General features: G+C 43.7%; 1 protein-coding gene across 2 annotated transcripts in view; it reads left to right on the top strand.

Moving 5' to 3' along the window:
• The window catches only part of LOC124147233 (protein SERAC1-like), a 37,353-nt gene extending 21,465 nt beyond the window's left edge, over positions 1-15,888 (top strand). For both annotated transcript variants that reach the window (XM_048381508.1, XM_048381509.1), the window contains exons 8-18: positions 3,247-3,365; positions 5,127-5,246; positions 5,601-5,714; positions 6,076-6,244; positions 7,137-7,287; positions 8,179-8,401; positions 9,055-9,155; positions 10,856-10,953; positions 11,579-11,761; positions 13,531-13,677; positions 14,816-15,888. In XM_048381508.1, the coding sequence (XP_048237465.1) occupies positions 3,247-3,365; positions 5,127-5,246; positions 5,601-5,714; positions 6,076-6,244; positions 7,137-7,287; positions 8,179-8,401; positions 9,055-9,155; positions 10,856-10,953; positions 11,579-11,761; positions 13,531-13,677; positions 14,816-14,994 (1,604 nt within the window). In that variant the 3' untranslated portion in view covers positions 14,995-15,888. The remainder of the gene's footprint in view (positions 1-3,246; positions 3,366-5,126; positions 5,247-5,600; positions 5,715-6,075; positions 6,245-7,136; positions 7,288-8,178; positions 8,402-9,054; positions 9,156-10,855; positions 10,954-11,578; positions 11,762-13,530; positions 13,678-14,815) is intronic.
• The last annotated feature ends 1,190 nt before the right edge of the window (positions 15,889-17,078 follow it).

Here is a 17,078-nt window from a genome sequence, read left to right as displayed (position 1 = left end):
AGATACAGTGATGGAAATATAGTTACAATGATGGAAATATGGATATGGAAATAAAGATACAATGATGGAAATATAGATATGGTGATGGAAATATAGATACACTGATGGAAATATAGATACACTGATGGGAATATAGATACACTGATGGAAATATAGATACAGTGATGGAAATATAGTTACAATGATGGAAATATGGATATGGAAATAAAGATACAATGATGGAAATATAGATATGGTGATGGAAATATAGATACACTGATGCAAATATAGATACACTGATTGGAATATAGATACACTGATGGAAATATAGATACACTGATGGAAATAAAGATATACTGATGGAAATATAGATACACTGATGGAAATATAGATACAGTGATGGAAATATGGATACACTGATGGAAATATAGATACAGTGATGGAAATATAGTTACAATGATGGAAATATGGATATGGAAATAAAGATACAATGATGGAAATATAGATACACTGATGGAAATATAGATACAGTGATGGAAATATGGATACACTGATGGAAATAAAGATACAATGATGGAAATATAGATACGGTGATGGAAATATAGATACACTGATGGAAATATAGATACACTGATGGAAATATAGATACAATGATGGAAATATAGATACACTGATGGAAATATAGATACAGTGATGGAAATATAGATACACTGATGGAAATATAGATACAGTGATGGAAATATAGTTACAATGATGGAAATATGGATATGGAAATAAAGATACAATGATGGAAATATAGATATGGTGATGGAAATATAGATACACTGATGGAAATATAGATACACTGATGGGAATATAGATACAGTGATGGAAATATAGTTACAATGATGGGAATATAGATACAATGATGGAAATATAGATACACTGATGGGAATATAGATACACTGATGGGAATATAGATACACTGATGGGAATATAGATACAATGATGGAAATATAGATACACTGATGGGAATATAGATACACTGATGGAAATATAGATATACTGATGGAAATATAGATACAGTGATGGAGATATAGATACAGTGATGGAAATATAGATACGGTGATGGAAATATAGATACAGTGATGGAAATATAGATACAATGATGGAAATATAGATACGGTGATGGAAATATAGATACACTGATGGAAATATAGATACACTGATGGAAATATAGATACACTGATGGAAATATAGATACACTGATGGAAATATAGATACAGTGATGGAAATATAGTTACAATGATGGAAATATAGATACACTGATGGAAATATAGATACAATGATGGGAATATAGATACAATGATGGAAATAAAGATACAGTGATGGAAATATAGTTACACTGATGGAAATATAGATACACTGATGGAAATATAGATACAGTGATGGAAATATAGATACAATGATGGGAATATAGATACAATGATGGAAATATAGATACACTGATGGAAATATAGATACACTGATGGAAATATAGATACAGTGATGGAAATATAGATACAATGATGGGAATATAGATACAATGATGGAAATATAGATACACTGATGGAAATATAGATACACTGATGGAAATATAGATACACTGATGGAAATAAAGATACAATGATGGGAATATAGATACAATGATGGAAATATGGATACACTGATGGAAATATAGTTACAATGATGGAAATATAGATACAGTGATGGAAATATAGATATGGAAATATGGATACACTGATGGAAATATAGATACAGTGATGGAAATATAGATACAGTGATGGAAATATGGATACACTGATGGAAATAAAGATACAATGATGGAAATATAGATACGGTGATGGAAATATAGATACACTGATGGAAATATAGATACACTGATGGAAATATAGATACACTGATGGAAATATAGATACAGTGATGGAAATATAGTTACAATGATGGAAATATGGATACACTGATGGGAATATAGATACACTGATGGAAATATAGATACAGTGATGGAAATATAGTTACAATGATGGAAATATAGATATGGAAATATAGATACACTGATGGAAATATAGATACAGTGATGGAAATATAGTTACAATGATGGAAATATAGATATGGAAATAAAGATACAATGATGGAAATATGGATATGGTGATGGAAATATAGATACACTGATGGAAATATAGATACAGTGATGGCAATATAGATACACTGATGGAAATAAAGATACACTGATGGAAATATAGATACAGTGATGGAAATATAGTTACAATGATGGAAATATAGATATGGAAATATAGATACACTGATGGAAATATAGATACAGTGATGGAAATATAGTTACAATGATGGAAATATAGATATGGAAATAAAGAATCAATGATGGAAATATGGATATGGTGATGGAAATATAGATACACTGATGGAAATATAGATACAGTGATGGAAATATAGATACACTGATGGAAATAAAGATACAATGATGGAAATATAGATACACTGATGGGAATATAGATATGGTGATGGAAATATAGATACACTGATGGAAATATAGATACACTGATGGGAATATAGATACAATGATGGAAATAAAGATATACTGATGGAAATATAGATACAGTGATGGAAATATAGATACAGTGATGGAAATATGGATACACTGATGGAAATAAAGATATACTGATGGAAATATAGATACACTGATGGAAATATAGATACACTGATGGGAATATAGATACACTGATGGGAATATAGATACAATGATGGAAATAAAGATATACTGATGGAAATATAGATACACTGATGGAAATATAGATACAGTGATGGAAATATAGATACAGTGATGGATACACTGATGGAAATAAAGATACAATGATGGAAATATAGATACGGTGATGGAAATATAGATACACTGATGGAAATATAGATACACTGATGGAAATATAGATACACTGATGGAAATATAGTTATTAAACTACAAGTGCATGTAGCTTTGTTATTAAGGTAGCTAGAGACACAGTCTGTTCTGTTGCAACGTTCGCCATGTGTGCGGCCAGCTGACAACTGATGAAAACGTTTTGGGACATTCAGGAAATGATGGGGATGGTGCTGCTTCTGTATCCATTGGGACTTTCTGATTGGACGATCATGTTGTTTGATTGACAGGTGATAGGCTAACTTATACAGGAGATTATAAGACAGATCTATGGAAATACTAAACATGTGTTGCTGAAGTGATTGTTGTATGTGCAGACTACCAGTACCGCTACATCGCGCAGGCGTGTGATGGCCGCACTCTGGTGGGTCTGGCCCGCTCTCCGGATGTAGGGCACCGCTTCTTCCTACCTCCACCCAGACTGGTGCCACTGAAGGTAATACTGGCTTATATACTGGAAATATAGATACACTCCGGATGTAGGGCACCGCTTCTTCCTCCCTCCACCCAGGCTGGTGCCACTGAAGGTAATACTGGCTTATATACTGGAAATATAGATATACTCCGGATGTAGGGCACCGCTTCTTCCTACCTCCACCCAGGCTGGTGCCGCTGAAGGTAATACTGGCTTATATACTGGAAATATAGATATACTCCGGATGTAGGGCACCGCTTCTTCCTACCTCCACCCAGGCTGGTGCCGCTGAAGGTAATACTGGCTTATATACTGGAAATATAGATACACTCCAGATGTAGGGCACCGCTTCTTCCTCCCTCCACCCAGGATGGTGCCGCTGAAGGTAATACTGGCTTATATACTGGAAATATAGATACACTCCGGATGTAGGGCACCGCTTCTTCCTACCTCCACCCAGGCTGGTGCCGCTGAAGGTAATACTGGCTTATATACTGGAAATATAGATACACTCCGGATGTAGGGCACCGCTTCTTCCTACCTCCACCCAGGCTGGTGCCACTGAAGGTAATACTGGCTGATATACTGGAAATATAGATACACTCCGGATGTAGGGCACCGCTTCTTCCTCCCTCCACCCAGGCTGGTGCCGCTGAAGGTAATACTGGCTTATATACTGGAAATATAGATACACTCCGGATGTAGGGCACCGCTTCTTCCTCCCTCCACCCAGGCTGGTGCCGCTGAAGGTAATACTGGCTTATATACTGGAAATATAGATACACTCCGGATGTAGGGCACCGCTTCTTCCTACTTCCACCCAGGCTGGTGCCGCTGAAGGTAATACTGGCTTATATACTGGAAATATAGATATACTCCGGATGTAGGGCACCGCTTCTTCCTACCTCCACCCAGGCTGGTGCCGCTGAAGGTAATACTGGCTTATATACTGGAAATATAGATATACTCCGGATGTAGGGCACCGCTTCTTCCTACCTCCACCAAGGCTGGTGCCACTGAAGGTAAAACTGGCTTATATACTGGAAATATAGATATACTCCGGATGTAGGGCACCGCTTCTTCCTACCTCCACCCAGGCTGGTGCCACTGAAGGTAATACTGGCTTATATACTGGAAATATAGATATACTCCGGATGTAGGGCACCGCTTCTTCCTCCCTCCACCCAGGCTGGTGCCACTGAAGGTAATACTGGCTTATATACTGGAAATATAGATACACTCCGGATGTAGGGCACCGCTTCTTCCTCCCTCCACCCAGGCTGGTGCCGCTGAAGGTAATACTGGCTTGTACAGCGACACCTTTGTTTGGCCAGTTGTCTGGACACTGCTTATCTGGAAACCTTGGACCAGTATTTGAAATGTCTATATGTGATTAAAGTAACATTACTAGGTATTACTAAATATGGGTTTGGGTTTGTCAGCCGTGCTCATGACAGTGGAATAAGTATAAGCCTTGTATCCCTGTTGTTCTCACAGATTACATCTATGGTATACTGTGTCTGAGTGGGGTATTCGTGTTAAACTGTAGCATGGTGTCTCATTGGGCTAGCCCCATGAATCTGGCAAAAGTCCGGACACAGATCACACTATAAGAATGCTATAATCTTGAACATGACAATGTTAAACCCCATTTCACCTCACCTCACCTCACCTCACCTCACCTCACCTCACCTCACCTCACCTCACCTCACCTCACCACCAAGCTGACAAAGAATTGTAAAACTCATTCACTCACTCAATCAGTGATTGTGTGTCTGTCAGAGGAGCTGTGCTACAGAGCTGCGGTCCCTGCTGTTGTCACTGCCGCTGGAGAACGTCGGCGAGTGCGTGGAGTACTTCACATCCCTGGCACTAGAGAAAGGACAGGTGCAAGAAGATAAAGTGAGTCCAGTAGAAAGTATCTCACAAGAAATATCAGCTGATAAGTCGCGAGTTGTAATACATTGCCTCAGAGTTAATTGATAATGTTATCTTTCAGTGAAAGGACTCAACTATCATAGATATATACTCACTCACTTGTTGGAGTAACAGATTGTTCTACAAAATTATTAGGCTCAAATTTTTTTTTTAAATTAGTGTTGAAGGCTGACAAACTTTTGAACTGGAAGAACTGGTACTGGCATGCATGTTGAGATGTGCTTGTATTACTGCTGCCCTGATAATAAGATTAACTGTTGAATTACTTCAAGACCAACATCTTGATGCTGTAGATTAAGACATATGTTCTTTATCTAGGGCATTCTCTGGACTTTCGGCAATCCCTCTTACGACACCAGCCATGCTTCCCCTACCGTCCCAGAAGACATCCAGCACTTGTACTACCTGGAGGCCCTGGAGAGTCACTCACAGGTCAGTAGATATACTGTGTACAGCCTAGAGAGGCACTCACAGGTCAGTAGATATACTGTGTACAGCCTAGAGAGTCACTCACAGGTCAGTAGATATACTGTGTACAGCCTAGAGAGTCACTCACAGGTCAGTAGATATACTGTGTACAGCCTAGAGAGTCACTCACAGGTCAGTAGATATACTGTATACAGCCTAGAGAGTCACTCACAGGTCAGTAGATATATTGTATACAGCCTTGAGGTTCGCTCAGGGCATTAGATGTACTGTATACAAAGATCTTTCAAACTGATTTTACATGAACTGTTAACGTGGATGCACCTCTGGGAGGACAATTCATTTCCACATTGTTGTATGCTTTCAGAGTAAGTCTCAGTGTCTCCGCATTGTGGAAGGAGGAGGGCTGGCCACCCTGCTGCACCTGGTGAAGGAGCTCTCACCCAACTCCACGCTCCATGTTCCACACCTGGTCTCACAGATCATTGGTAACCTCAGTCTCTGGGACTGTCTTCATGAGGAGATTATTAGAACAGGTGAGTGTTGGTAACCTCACTGTGTGGTGCTGTCTTCCCCTGACGTTGCCCTCTTTTTCTGTCTGCTACCCTCCGTCTCTGTACCCTGTCCCCTGTTACCTTTCCTCTGCCCCCTGTCCTCTGTCCTCTGTCCCCTGTTACCTTTCCTCTGTCTCGTGTCCTCTGTCCTCTAATACCTTTCCCCTGTCCCCTGTCCTCTGTTACCTTGCCTCTGTCCTCTGTCCTCTGTAACCTTCCCTCTGTCCCCTGTCCTCTGTTACCTTTCCCCTGTCCCCTGTCCCCTGTCCCATGTCCTCTGTCCCATGTCCTCTGTCCCATGTCCTCTGTTACCTTTCCCCTGTCCTCTGTCCTCTGTAACCTTCCCTCTGTCCTCTGTCCCCTGTCCTCTGTCCCATGTCCTCTGTTACCTTTCCCCTGTCCTCTGTCCTCTGTAACCTTCCCTCTGTCCTCTGTCCCCTGTCCCCTGTCCTCTGTCCCATATCCTCTGTCCCATGTCCTCTGTTACCTTTCCCCTGTCCTCTGTCCTCTGTAACCTTCCCTCTGTCCCCTGTCCTCTGTCCCATGTCCTCTGTCCCATGTCCTCTGTCCTCTGTTACCTTTCCCCTGTCCTCTGTCCTCTGTTACCTTTCCCCTCTCCTCTGTTACCTTTCCCGTCCTCTGTTACCTTTCTTCTTTCCCCTGTCCCATGTCCTCTGTTACTTGTCCTCTGTCACCTTTCCTCTATCCCCTGTCCTCTGTCCCCTGTCCTCTGTTACCTTTCCTGTCCCCTGTCCTCTGTTACCTTTCCTCTGTTACCTGTCCTCTGTCCCCTGTCCCCTGTCCTCTGTCCTCTGTCCTCTGTCCCCTGTCCTCTTCCATTCATGACAGTCACTGCCCTGTCTCTGTGTTGCAGGCTGGGTCCCAATCCTGTCCCAGTGGATGTCCCACGAGGACCTGGAGTTGTCTCAGCTGGCTGGCCGAGCACTGCTGAACCTGGACCGAGACGGCTCTGACTGTGTGTGTGAGGAGGGAGTGTATGTCATCCATCCGATGCACAGGAACAGGTAGGTCCTTCCAGAGTAGTCTACATGTACACCGGAACCCCATTGTTAGGGGACTAGGTACAGGGCAACTGGCAGTCACACAATCTTATTTAAAACCGCCCCTGTGAAGATCCATGTTCAAATAGGCCTGACTTGATTGATGCATGTCTTCCTATCCCAACTGTGTATATCGATGCTCATGAAGCAATTGTTTGGACTGTCTGGTCCAGACACAATTGTCTACCATACGCCGTAATACAGTTGACATACTGCTGTGGCAGTAAACAGCAAACAAGCATACATTTTAAACTGATCTCATAGTTGGATCTGAGACCTCTGTCGGTCAAGATCCGACAAACCCTACATAGCAGGTCATGTTAGGGAACCCTGTGCGAACTTTGACCTCCCAATCAAAATGAAAGATGTACGGGTTCTTGAGCTGTGTGGATGTCAGCTCTATATAACAGTTTAGCTTTTTATTTAATTTCGGTTCTTAATTATTTCTACCAATGTTGATATGTCGGCTGCAGTTTCAGTACCTGATAAGAAACACAAATGTTCCTCAATGCCATGGAACAAATTCTGTAACAACAAACGTTCTGCATTCAGAAGACTATTTATGTTCGTTAGAAATCAGATATGCTTTTCAAATATTATTTTGGTTGCCCGTACCGAGAACTTAGAAGCCTTGATACCAATTGGGTGATTAGAAAGTTGATCTGACGTGACCTATGAACAGTTGACAGAGACTGAATCGACACAAAGTAAACAGTGTGAAACTTGTAACCATGATGTTGCATATAGACTCAAGGTTGTCAAACACAATGTAAATGTCACAGGAAATGTAAGAGATTTGACATAACCCAGCCACATGGTTACTGTGTAAATGTGAGCCAGTACTTCTGCCCCCAGTGAGGAGCCGTACTGTGATGTGGTGTTTGTGCACGGTATTATGGGCGGCCCCTTCAAGACCTGGAGACAGAAGGACGTGACGCGGAGAGACCAGTCGGACCTGACGCGGAGAGACCAGTCGGACGTGACGCGGAGAGACCAGTCGGACGTGACGCGGAGAGACCAGTCGGACGTGAAGCGGAAAGACCAATCAGAGACCCCACAGTCCATGTGCTGGCCTAAGGTAGATACGTGAGGTTATAAAGAATGTAGACCGCCTCCATGGCGCCCAGAGAGGGGAAGATTCGGGGTCAATCCCAAAGATGTTAACAGATGGTACTTGTTGTTACCCTGTCTGGCGCTCGGCATTAAAGGGCTAAAACAAGGACTGGTCGGCTCTGAGTCAGTTTGCTGTGTCTGAGTGGGGTATTTATGTTAAACTGCAGCATGGTATCTCAATGGGCGGGCACTATAAAATCAACATCAGTACGGACTTGTGCAAGCAGACACAGACATGTGCAAGCACATCGCTATATAAGTGCAATAATCTTGGACACGACATTAAACCTGAATTCACCTCACCTCACCTGACCCTCACCTCACCCTCACCCTCACCCTCACCCTCACATGACCTATAATGAATGTACTGATTTATTCAATAGTTTGCATGTATTAAATACAATACTTTCCATGCTTATAGGCTGAATTTGACCCAAATACACAACCAGGCATCATATTTCTGCCGGCATCAGTGTCTGAGTCTGGGTGGGTTGTTAAAGTACTGTTATGGTGGGTTATCATTCACTCTCACACACTCTCTCAGTTTACACTGGTATAGGAATACTGCAAGTCAGATGTTGACTGACCTGACTACTGCATGCATTGTCCTCCTTGCAGGACTGGCTGGCCCGAGACTGCCCCAACACTCGACTGTTGACCGTGGAATACGACACGCATGTCAGCGAGTGGTATGTCCATTGTCCATACAACAGAGAGCGGTGAGTGGTATGTCCATTGTCCATACAACAGAGAGAGGTGGGTGGTATGTCCATTGTCCATACAACAGAGAGAGGTGGGTGGTATGTCCATTGTCCATACAACAGAGAGAGGTGAGTGGTATGTCCATTGTCCATACAACAGAGAGAGGTGGGTGGTATGTCCATTGTCCATACAACAGAGAGAGGTGGGTGGTATGTCCATTGTCCATACAACAGAGAGAGGTGAGTGGTATGTCCATTGTCCATACAACAGAGAGAGGTGAGTGGTATGTCCATTGTCCATACAACAAAGAGAGGTGAGTGGTATGTCCATTGTCCATACAACAGAGAGGGGTGAGTGGTATGTCCATTGTCCATACAACAGAGAGAGGTGAGTGGTATGTCCATTGTCCATACAACAGAGAGAGGTGAGTGGTATGTCCATTGTCCATACAACAGAGAGGGGTGAGTGGTATGTCCATTGTCCATACAACAGAGAGAGGTGAGTGGTATGTCCATTGTCCATACAACAAAGAGAGGTGAGTGGTATGTCCATTGTCCATACAACAGAGAGGGGTGAGTGGTATGTCCATTGTCCATACAACAGAGAGAGGTGGGTGGTATGTCCATTGTCCATACAATATTATGTTTTAATTGAGATCCTTGAGGAACAATTAGAATGAAACATATACTTCAGTGTGAAAGAGTTTTCTGAAGTTGAGAAAAGTGATATTTTCATTGCAGTGAACATAACACTTGATATTTCAGTACAGTGAACATAACACTTTGACGGAACTATTGTCATACAAGAGTTAACTCCCCTTGATTGTCTCCCTTTATCGTAAGTGTCAAGCCCGTACACAAACTGTTGACATCCTTTTTACGTTAGTTCCACACTGACAAGGTAAAAAAATGACAGATGGTCATTTATGGAGTTAATATCACTTCTTGCCGTTTGTTTTCTCTCTCAAATGTTTCGTTATAACTGTAAATTACTCATTTAAGTCATCAATTGAAACAGTTCTTTTCTCAAAGTGCCATTTTTGTTACTTGACCAGCCTGTTTTCTTCGCTTCCATCAGCAGTCTCCTAGTTTCCAAGAATATTTTTTGTGAAAGTTGATTTTGTATATAATCATATGTTAATGTATGATAAAGAATTTTTGTGACCCTACATCACTTGATGAGAGAAATATGATATTCACTCAACACATGAAATATTCTCTATATATCAGAGAGTCCTGACACATTATCCGTGTCATAAAGAAACAATCCTGAGAGTCGTTAGTGTGAGTGAGTAGGTGAGTGAGTGAGTTTGTTTTACACCGCTTTCAGCAATATTCCAGCAATATCACGGCAGAGGACACCAGAAATGGGCTTCACACATTGTACCCATGTCGGGAATCAAACCCGGGTCTTCGGCGTGACAAGCGAACGCTTTAACCACTAGGCTACCCGACCGCCCCTCGTTAGTGAGAAATCTACCCTGGCACATCGCACTTGGTTGGGAGATCACTTGGAAATGAGATCTGACTGTCATCACCTGTCTGTATCAAAACTTGCATCTTCATGTGCCCCACACCTGATTACACAGTGTTGAGATGTTCCTCACTAGGGAATCAAGTACAACAGTCACTCTGTTCAAATCAACACAATATATAGAAAACAAAAAAACAAGGCAAATGTAAAATGTTTTATAAGGGATTACATGGCTTTGTTTCAGTCGGACGGTTGAGATGCGAGGCCGGAGTCTGCTGGAGAAGCTACACAAGGCTGGTGTCGGATCTCGGCCGGTCATCTGGGTGGGCCACTCGATGGGAGGTTAGCTCAAGTCTTTATCCACAAGAACCAGATTCCTTAGACAGACGAACGTTTCTGTGAATGATCATGTCAAAGAAGATTAAGGCATTTAATGGTGACAAACACGGATGATGTTGCAAACAAATTTTCTCCTTTTTCTCAGAAGCTGTGGAACCAATTTGCTGAAACTCAGCAGACATGTCTGTCGTGATTATTAGATTGAAGTGTTATGAATGAACAGAATGAATATGTTACAGTTCAAATGTAATTACTTTTTTCAAAATTTTGAAATAGAACACACAGTAAACTACGTTTATGACAAACACGCTTATAACAAACTGACTGTTATAACCAACTTATTTTTAGTCCTGGCCATTTGTTGTATATATGCTGTATATATGCTATAATGAACTACGGTTATAATGAACTAAAATCAGTTGCCCCTCTGGGTTTATTTTAAGCGTAGTTTACTGTATTTGGATGTCAGTGCTGACAGCAGTTTGTGTGGAATCTGTAGACTACACATCCATGTGAGCTACAGTGCCCTTGCACTATTTTAATAATGTTAGGAGTTAAGATTTTACATCTTATTAATCTTCTAAATTTTGCTCTTTTCAAAAATGTGCATTGTCTTGGTGTTGGCTAGGTCTCCTGGTGAAGCAGATGTTGGCCCTTGCCCAGACAGAACCCCGGCTCCAGTCACTGGCCGTGCAGACCCGGGGGGTGGTGTTCTACAGTGTCCCCCACCGCGGATCCACCCTGGCAGACACCTCCAACCACGCCTGGTACCTCATCTACCCATCTGTGGAGCTGCAGCAGCTTAGTGCAGGTACCTCATCCTCCCCTCCCCCCCCAACGGTGTGCAGGTACCTCATCCTCCCCTCCCCCCCCCAACAGTGTGCAGGTGCCTCATCCTCCCCCCACTCAGTGCAGGTACCTCATCCTCCCCTCCCCCCCCAACGGTGTGCAGGTACCTCATCCTCCCCTCCCCCCCCAACAGTGTGCAGGTGCCTCATCCTCCCCCCACTCAGTGCAGGTACCTCATCCTCCCCTCCCCCCCCACTCAGTGCAGGTACCTCATCCTCCCCTCCCCCCCCAACAGTGTGCAGGTGCCTCATCCTCCCCCCACTCAGTGCAGGTACCTCATCCTTCCCTCCCCCCCCCACTCAGTGCAGGTACCTCATCCCCCACCCCTCAGTGCAGGTACCTCATCCCCCCACCCCTCAGTGCTGGTACCTCATCCACCCCTCAGTGCAAGTACCTCATCCCCCCACCCCTCAGTTCTGGTACCTCATCCCCCCAACCCTCAGTGCTGGTACCTCATCCCCCCCTCAGTGCAGGTACCTCATCCCCCACCCCTCAGTGCTGGTACCTCATCCACCCCTCAGTGCAGGTACGTCATCCCCCCACCCCTCAGTGCTGGTACCTCATCCCCCACCCCTCAGTGCAGGTACCTCATCCCCCCACCCCTCAGTGCTGGTACCTCATCCACCCCTCAGTGCAAGTACCTCATCCCCCCACCCCTCAGTTCTGGTACCTCATCCCCCCAACCCTCAGTGCTGGTACCTCATCCCCCCCTCAGTGCAGGTACCTCATCCCCCACCCCTCAGTGCTGGTACCTCATCCCCCCACCCCTTAGTGCAGGTACCTCATCCCCCCCACCCCTCAGTGCTGGTACCTCATTCCCCCACCCCTTAGTGCAGGTACCTCATCCCCCCACCCCTCAGGGCTGGTACCTCATCCCCCCACCCCACAGTGCAGGTACCTCATCCACCCACCCCTCAGTGCAGGTACCTCATCCCCCCACCCCTCAGTGCTGGTACCTCATCCCCCCACCCCTCAGTGCTGGTACCTCATCCCCCCACCCCTTAGTGCAGGTACCTCATCCCCCCACCCCTCAGTGCTGGTACCTCATCCCCCATCCCTCAGTGCAGGTACCTCATCCACCACTCAGTACTGGTACCTCATCCACCCCTCAGTGCTGTTTCCTCATCCCCCCCTCAGTGCAGGTACCTCATCCACCCCTCAGTGCTGGTACCTCATCCCCCACCCCTCAGTGCTGGTACCTCATCCACCCCTCAGTGCTTGTACCTCATCCCCCACCCCTCAGTGCTGGTACCTCATCCACCCCTCAGTGCTTGTACCTCATCCACCCCTCAGTGCTGGTACCTCATCCCCCACCCCTCAGTGCTGGTACCTCATCCACCCCTCAGTGCAGGTACCTCATCCACCCCTCAGTGCTTGTACCTCATCCACCCCTCAGTGCTGGTACCTCATCCCCCACCCCTCAGTGCTGGTACCTCATCCACCCCTCAGTGCTTGTACCTCATCCACCCCTCAGTGCTGTTACCTCATCCCCCAACCCCTCATTGCAGGTACCTCATCCACCCCTCAGTGCTGTTACCTCATCCACCCCTCAGTGCAGGTACCTCATCCACCCCTTAGAGCATATACCCCTTCCACGTATTAGTGATTTTCCCTTGCTCATGGTGTTACATGTCCAACCAAAACCTTAGAGTCGTGTTTTGACTCATGATATAATGTTGCAAATTCTCAAGCCAAAGCCAGGCGAGGTACAGAGCCTTCTTGCTCTTCCAGATTCCCCCCACCTGAAAGTCCTCCATGACAAGTTCCTGACCTTCATGAAGGACAACAGCATTCCGTGCATCAGTTTTGGGGAAACCTCCAAGACATCCCTGGGAAAGAACCTCCCCAAAGTCCACATCGTACCCCCTGAATCCAGTAGTGAGTTAACCATTTTTATTTGGAACCTATGGCAATTGCCAGATGTTTCCAATGATAAACCTCGTCCAAAAAACAAAAATCTTTACCAACATTGTAAAATACAAAAGTCATCAGGCACTTTCCATAGCTCTCCATCTTCCTGAGGCAAGTTTTCCACCCTTGCTGAATTAGGCTTGAATTCGACTCAACTAACGAGTCTACACATAGTCCAATAAAAATCATGCAACGAACCATCCATCCAGTTCGTTAACAACACTGATTTCAATGTGCAGATTTTGACTGACTGCAGGATTTACAAAGCATGTGTACCGTCAACTGGGCATTGACAGATATTTTCCAAATCTTTTTATGTTTTTAATCAAGGTGCTCAAGTGATTTGATGCACTTCGTGAGGTAAGGCCTCATTTATTACAATATAATCTTGATTATCGATCAGACTGTCTTGACTGGTGGCCGCCATTTTGTTTGACACAAATGCAAGTGATGTAAGAGAAGGAATCTGATTGGTCAATAAGAGGGACATAGAAGGGACATAACTTGTAATAGCCACTGGTGGCGATGCGATCGAGCCATGAAATTCCAGCGTAGTTTGGCAAGGGTGGGAACTGGACCTTTGTTGTTAGTTAACTTCCTTGCCTCAGGAAGATGATGGGTCATTCTGGGATGCTATGACATTATGATGACACTTGATGAACCCGCTTGGTTAGAAGAATATCGCCCTGTTTGTTTTCAAATTCGGGATGAAAAGAAAATGCATTCATATGAAGTGAAATGTCTCAAAGACTTCCTGGATCAGATCCCACATTTTTCTGTGGTTTATACATTAGTTTGTATTCAGATGAGTAAAAATACATTCAGATTATATATTTTTTCCACTTCTCAATCAGAGTGGATGGATCGGTGAACCAATATCTTGTAGAAGCATATATCCCCTATTTCACTGATGGGGTCAATACTCAGTGTTATGTAGAGAATTTAAATTATAGTTTGCTCATTCTAATCCTATGTATTACATTATCAAAAAAAATTATTTAAGGGTTTTAATTATTTATATTTTTCAACAACTGTCCCAGGGTTTTAGGGAAAAAGTATGTAACCCCCCCAAAAAGGACTAATTTTAGGATGTTTTGCCTTGTAGATCCTGGCGTGGGAGAGTTCTATGCATTCAGTGAGAACCACATCAACATCTGTAAGCCTGAGGACCCAGCATCCGACCTGTACATGTTGCTGCTGAAGCTGGTGCGCAACTGTGTACTACAGAGCAAGCTGGAGAGTTTCCTCAAGGCCGGGATATCCTTCAGTGAGATCAGAGACTAACATCACCTTTTCACAGGACGCAGACTGTTCTAATGCAATCATGCATGCACTTACTGATATGAAAAATTCAAATAAGTGATTTATTGATATCATTTGTACATACATGAAATAGCTATGAAAAGTCTGTATTCCAGTCTGCGAGATCGCTCGTGATTCAGAGTGCTGCTAATTGCAGAACAGATTACAAGCTCCTCAGCTAGAATCATCAGAAGCCGCCTGTACACCGACTGATTCCCATTCTCTGTCAGTATTCAGCTGATCATAGGGGCATTATAATGTGAATATTTAATAATGTGCAAAATTAATAATGTCCATAGTTATAATGTGCCAAATCCACACCTATAGCATGCTAAAAGCGATACATTCTTACCCCAGTCGGTGAATCAGTGTGCACTCGATTTTCATTCTCAGCTCCCTGGGGATGTTGACTTTGCATACTAATGGAGACATCACTATGATATACAATGATATATGTAAGTATTGGTACCTGTACATATCTATATCATGTGACTGTGAGTTCGACAGTAGCCATTTTGTCTTCAGCTGTCCTTTGACCTATCACCATTGAACAGAGCAGATAATCCAGTACTGGTGATATTTAAATACCAATTAAGATATCTAAACATTCACTTCAAGACATCATTGTGAAACTCCTAGAAGCCTTCTACAGTATATCAGTTGTGTTCAACATGCTGGTGAATGTGTTTCCTAGTCAGACCTGGGCATTGTGTAAGAATCATCTGACAGTGACTTGTCATATATGAATGAACAGACGAATGAATTTGGTTTTATGCTGCTTTTAGCAATATTCCAGCAATATCACGGCAGGGGACACCAGACATGGACTTCAAGCATTGTACCCATGTGGGGAATTGAACCCAGGCCTTCCGCATGATGAGCAAACGCTTTAACCGCTTGGCTACCCCACCGACCCCATATATACCATATTTGACGTAATAAGGGCCCAGGGCGCTCTCGAAATTAAAAATAGGGGGCTCTTATTAGAATAATATTTTCGTGAAAAAAAATAGTTGAAAGATAAATTTTGTGGTTTATGCTGACAGCCTGAAATGTTTATGTACGACAGATATATTTTTCTAGAATTTAATTGCCCATAATTAAGGGTGCATATAACACACGAGTGCGTATTGTTCGCGAATAAATATGTCTTGTGAACATTGATCAATCGGAAGGGGTGCTAATTAGGATTGTTCACTAGCCAATATGTTAGCAAATACCGCCGTGGGCACTTATTAGAGCGGGGCGCTTATTACGTCGAATACGGTATATATATATGTGTGTGAGAGTGAGTGAGTGAGTGTGTACGTAGGGATTTACTCCATTCTGATCTCAGTCTCAGCAAATGGGAAATAGATGTATTCAGCACCTCTTGCAACCCGTGAAGATCCGGGGTAGAATAGGTCTTCAGCAACCCATGCTTACCATAAGAGGTGACTATGCTTGTCGTAAGAGCCGACTAACGGGATCGGATGGTCAGGCTTGCTGACTCGGTTGATGCATGTCATCGTATCCCAACTGTGTGGATGATGCTCCTGATGTCAGTCACTGGATTGTCTGGTCCAGACTCGATTATTTACAGACCGTGTCTCGTAGCTGGAATATTGCTGAGTGCAGCATTAAACAACAAACAACAACAACAGCACCTCTTGCCTAGTGCTTTATGTAAAATAACTAGATTAGGAGACATAACAACTAGTCCCTTTAGATTTTCTCTAGTCTCGGACTTACAGATGAGTGGCCATGTCTATCCCTGTGAATGATGACTACCCTGTACATACACCGATCCAGAGAGGGTTGGGGGGGCATCTTGGTGCAGACTGAACAATTTTTTATATGGATCCCAAACTGTAAACGTAGAAAACACAAAATCCTGTGTGTCCACACTTGTTCTGTTACCGAGTCTGTGTCCAGATGCAGGCCCGCCGTCCTGAAGAGTGGACGTCAGTCTCAACATAGGGACCGGTCATTTAGTACAGGGAAGGTGGGTTAGAGGTTTCTGATGCACAAACGTACTAAAAATAACCCTTCCCTAATACTTGTCATATTTGTGGATGACCCTCCCC

Source organism: Haliotis rufescens, unplaced genomic scaffold (genome assembly GCF_023055435.1).
Source record: "Haliotis rufescens isolate VD_foot unplaced genomic scaffold, xgHalRufe1.0.p SCAF_39, whole genome shotgun sequence".
Lineage (NCBI taxonomy): Eukaryota > Metazoa > Mollusca > Gastropoda > Lepetellida > Haliotidae > Haliotis > Haliotis rufescens.
The sequence above is the reverse complement of the archived record's forward strand: the minus strand, read 5'-3'. Positions and strand labels throughout refer to the sequence as shown.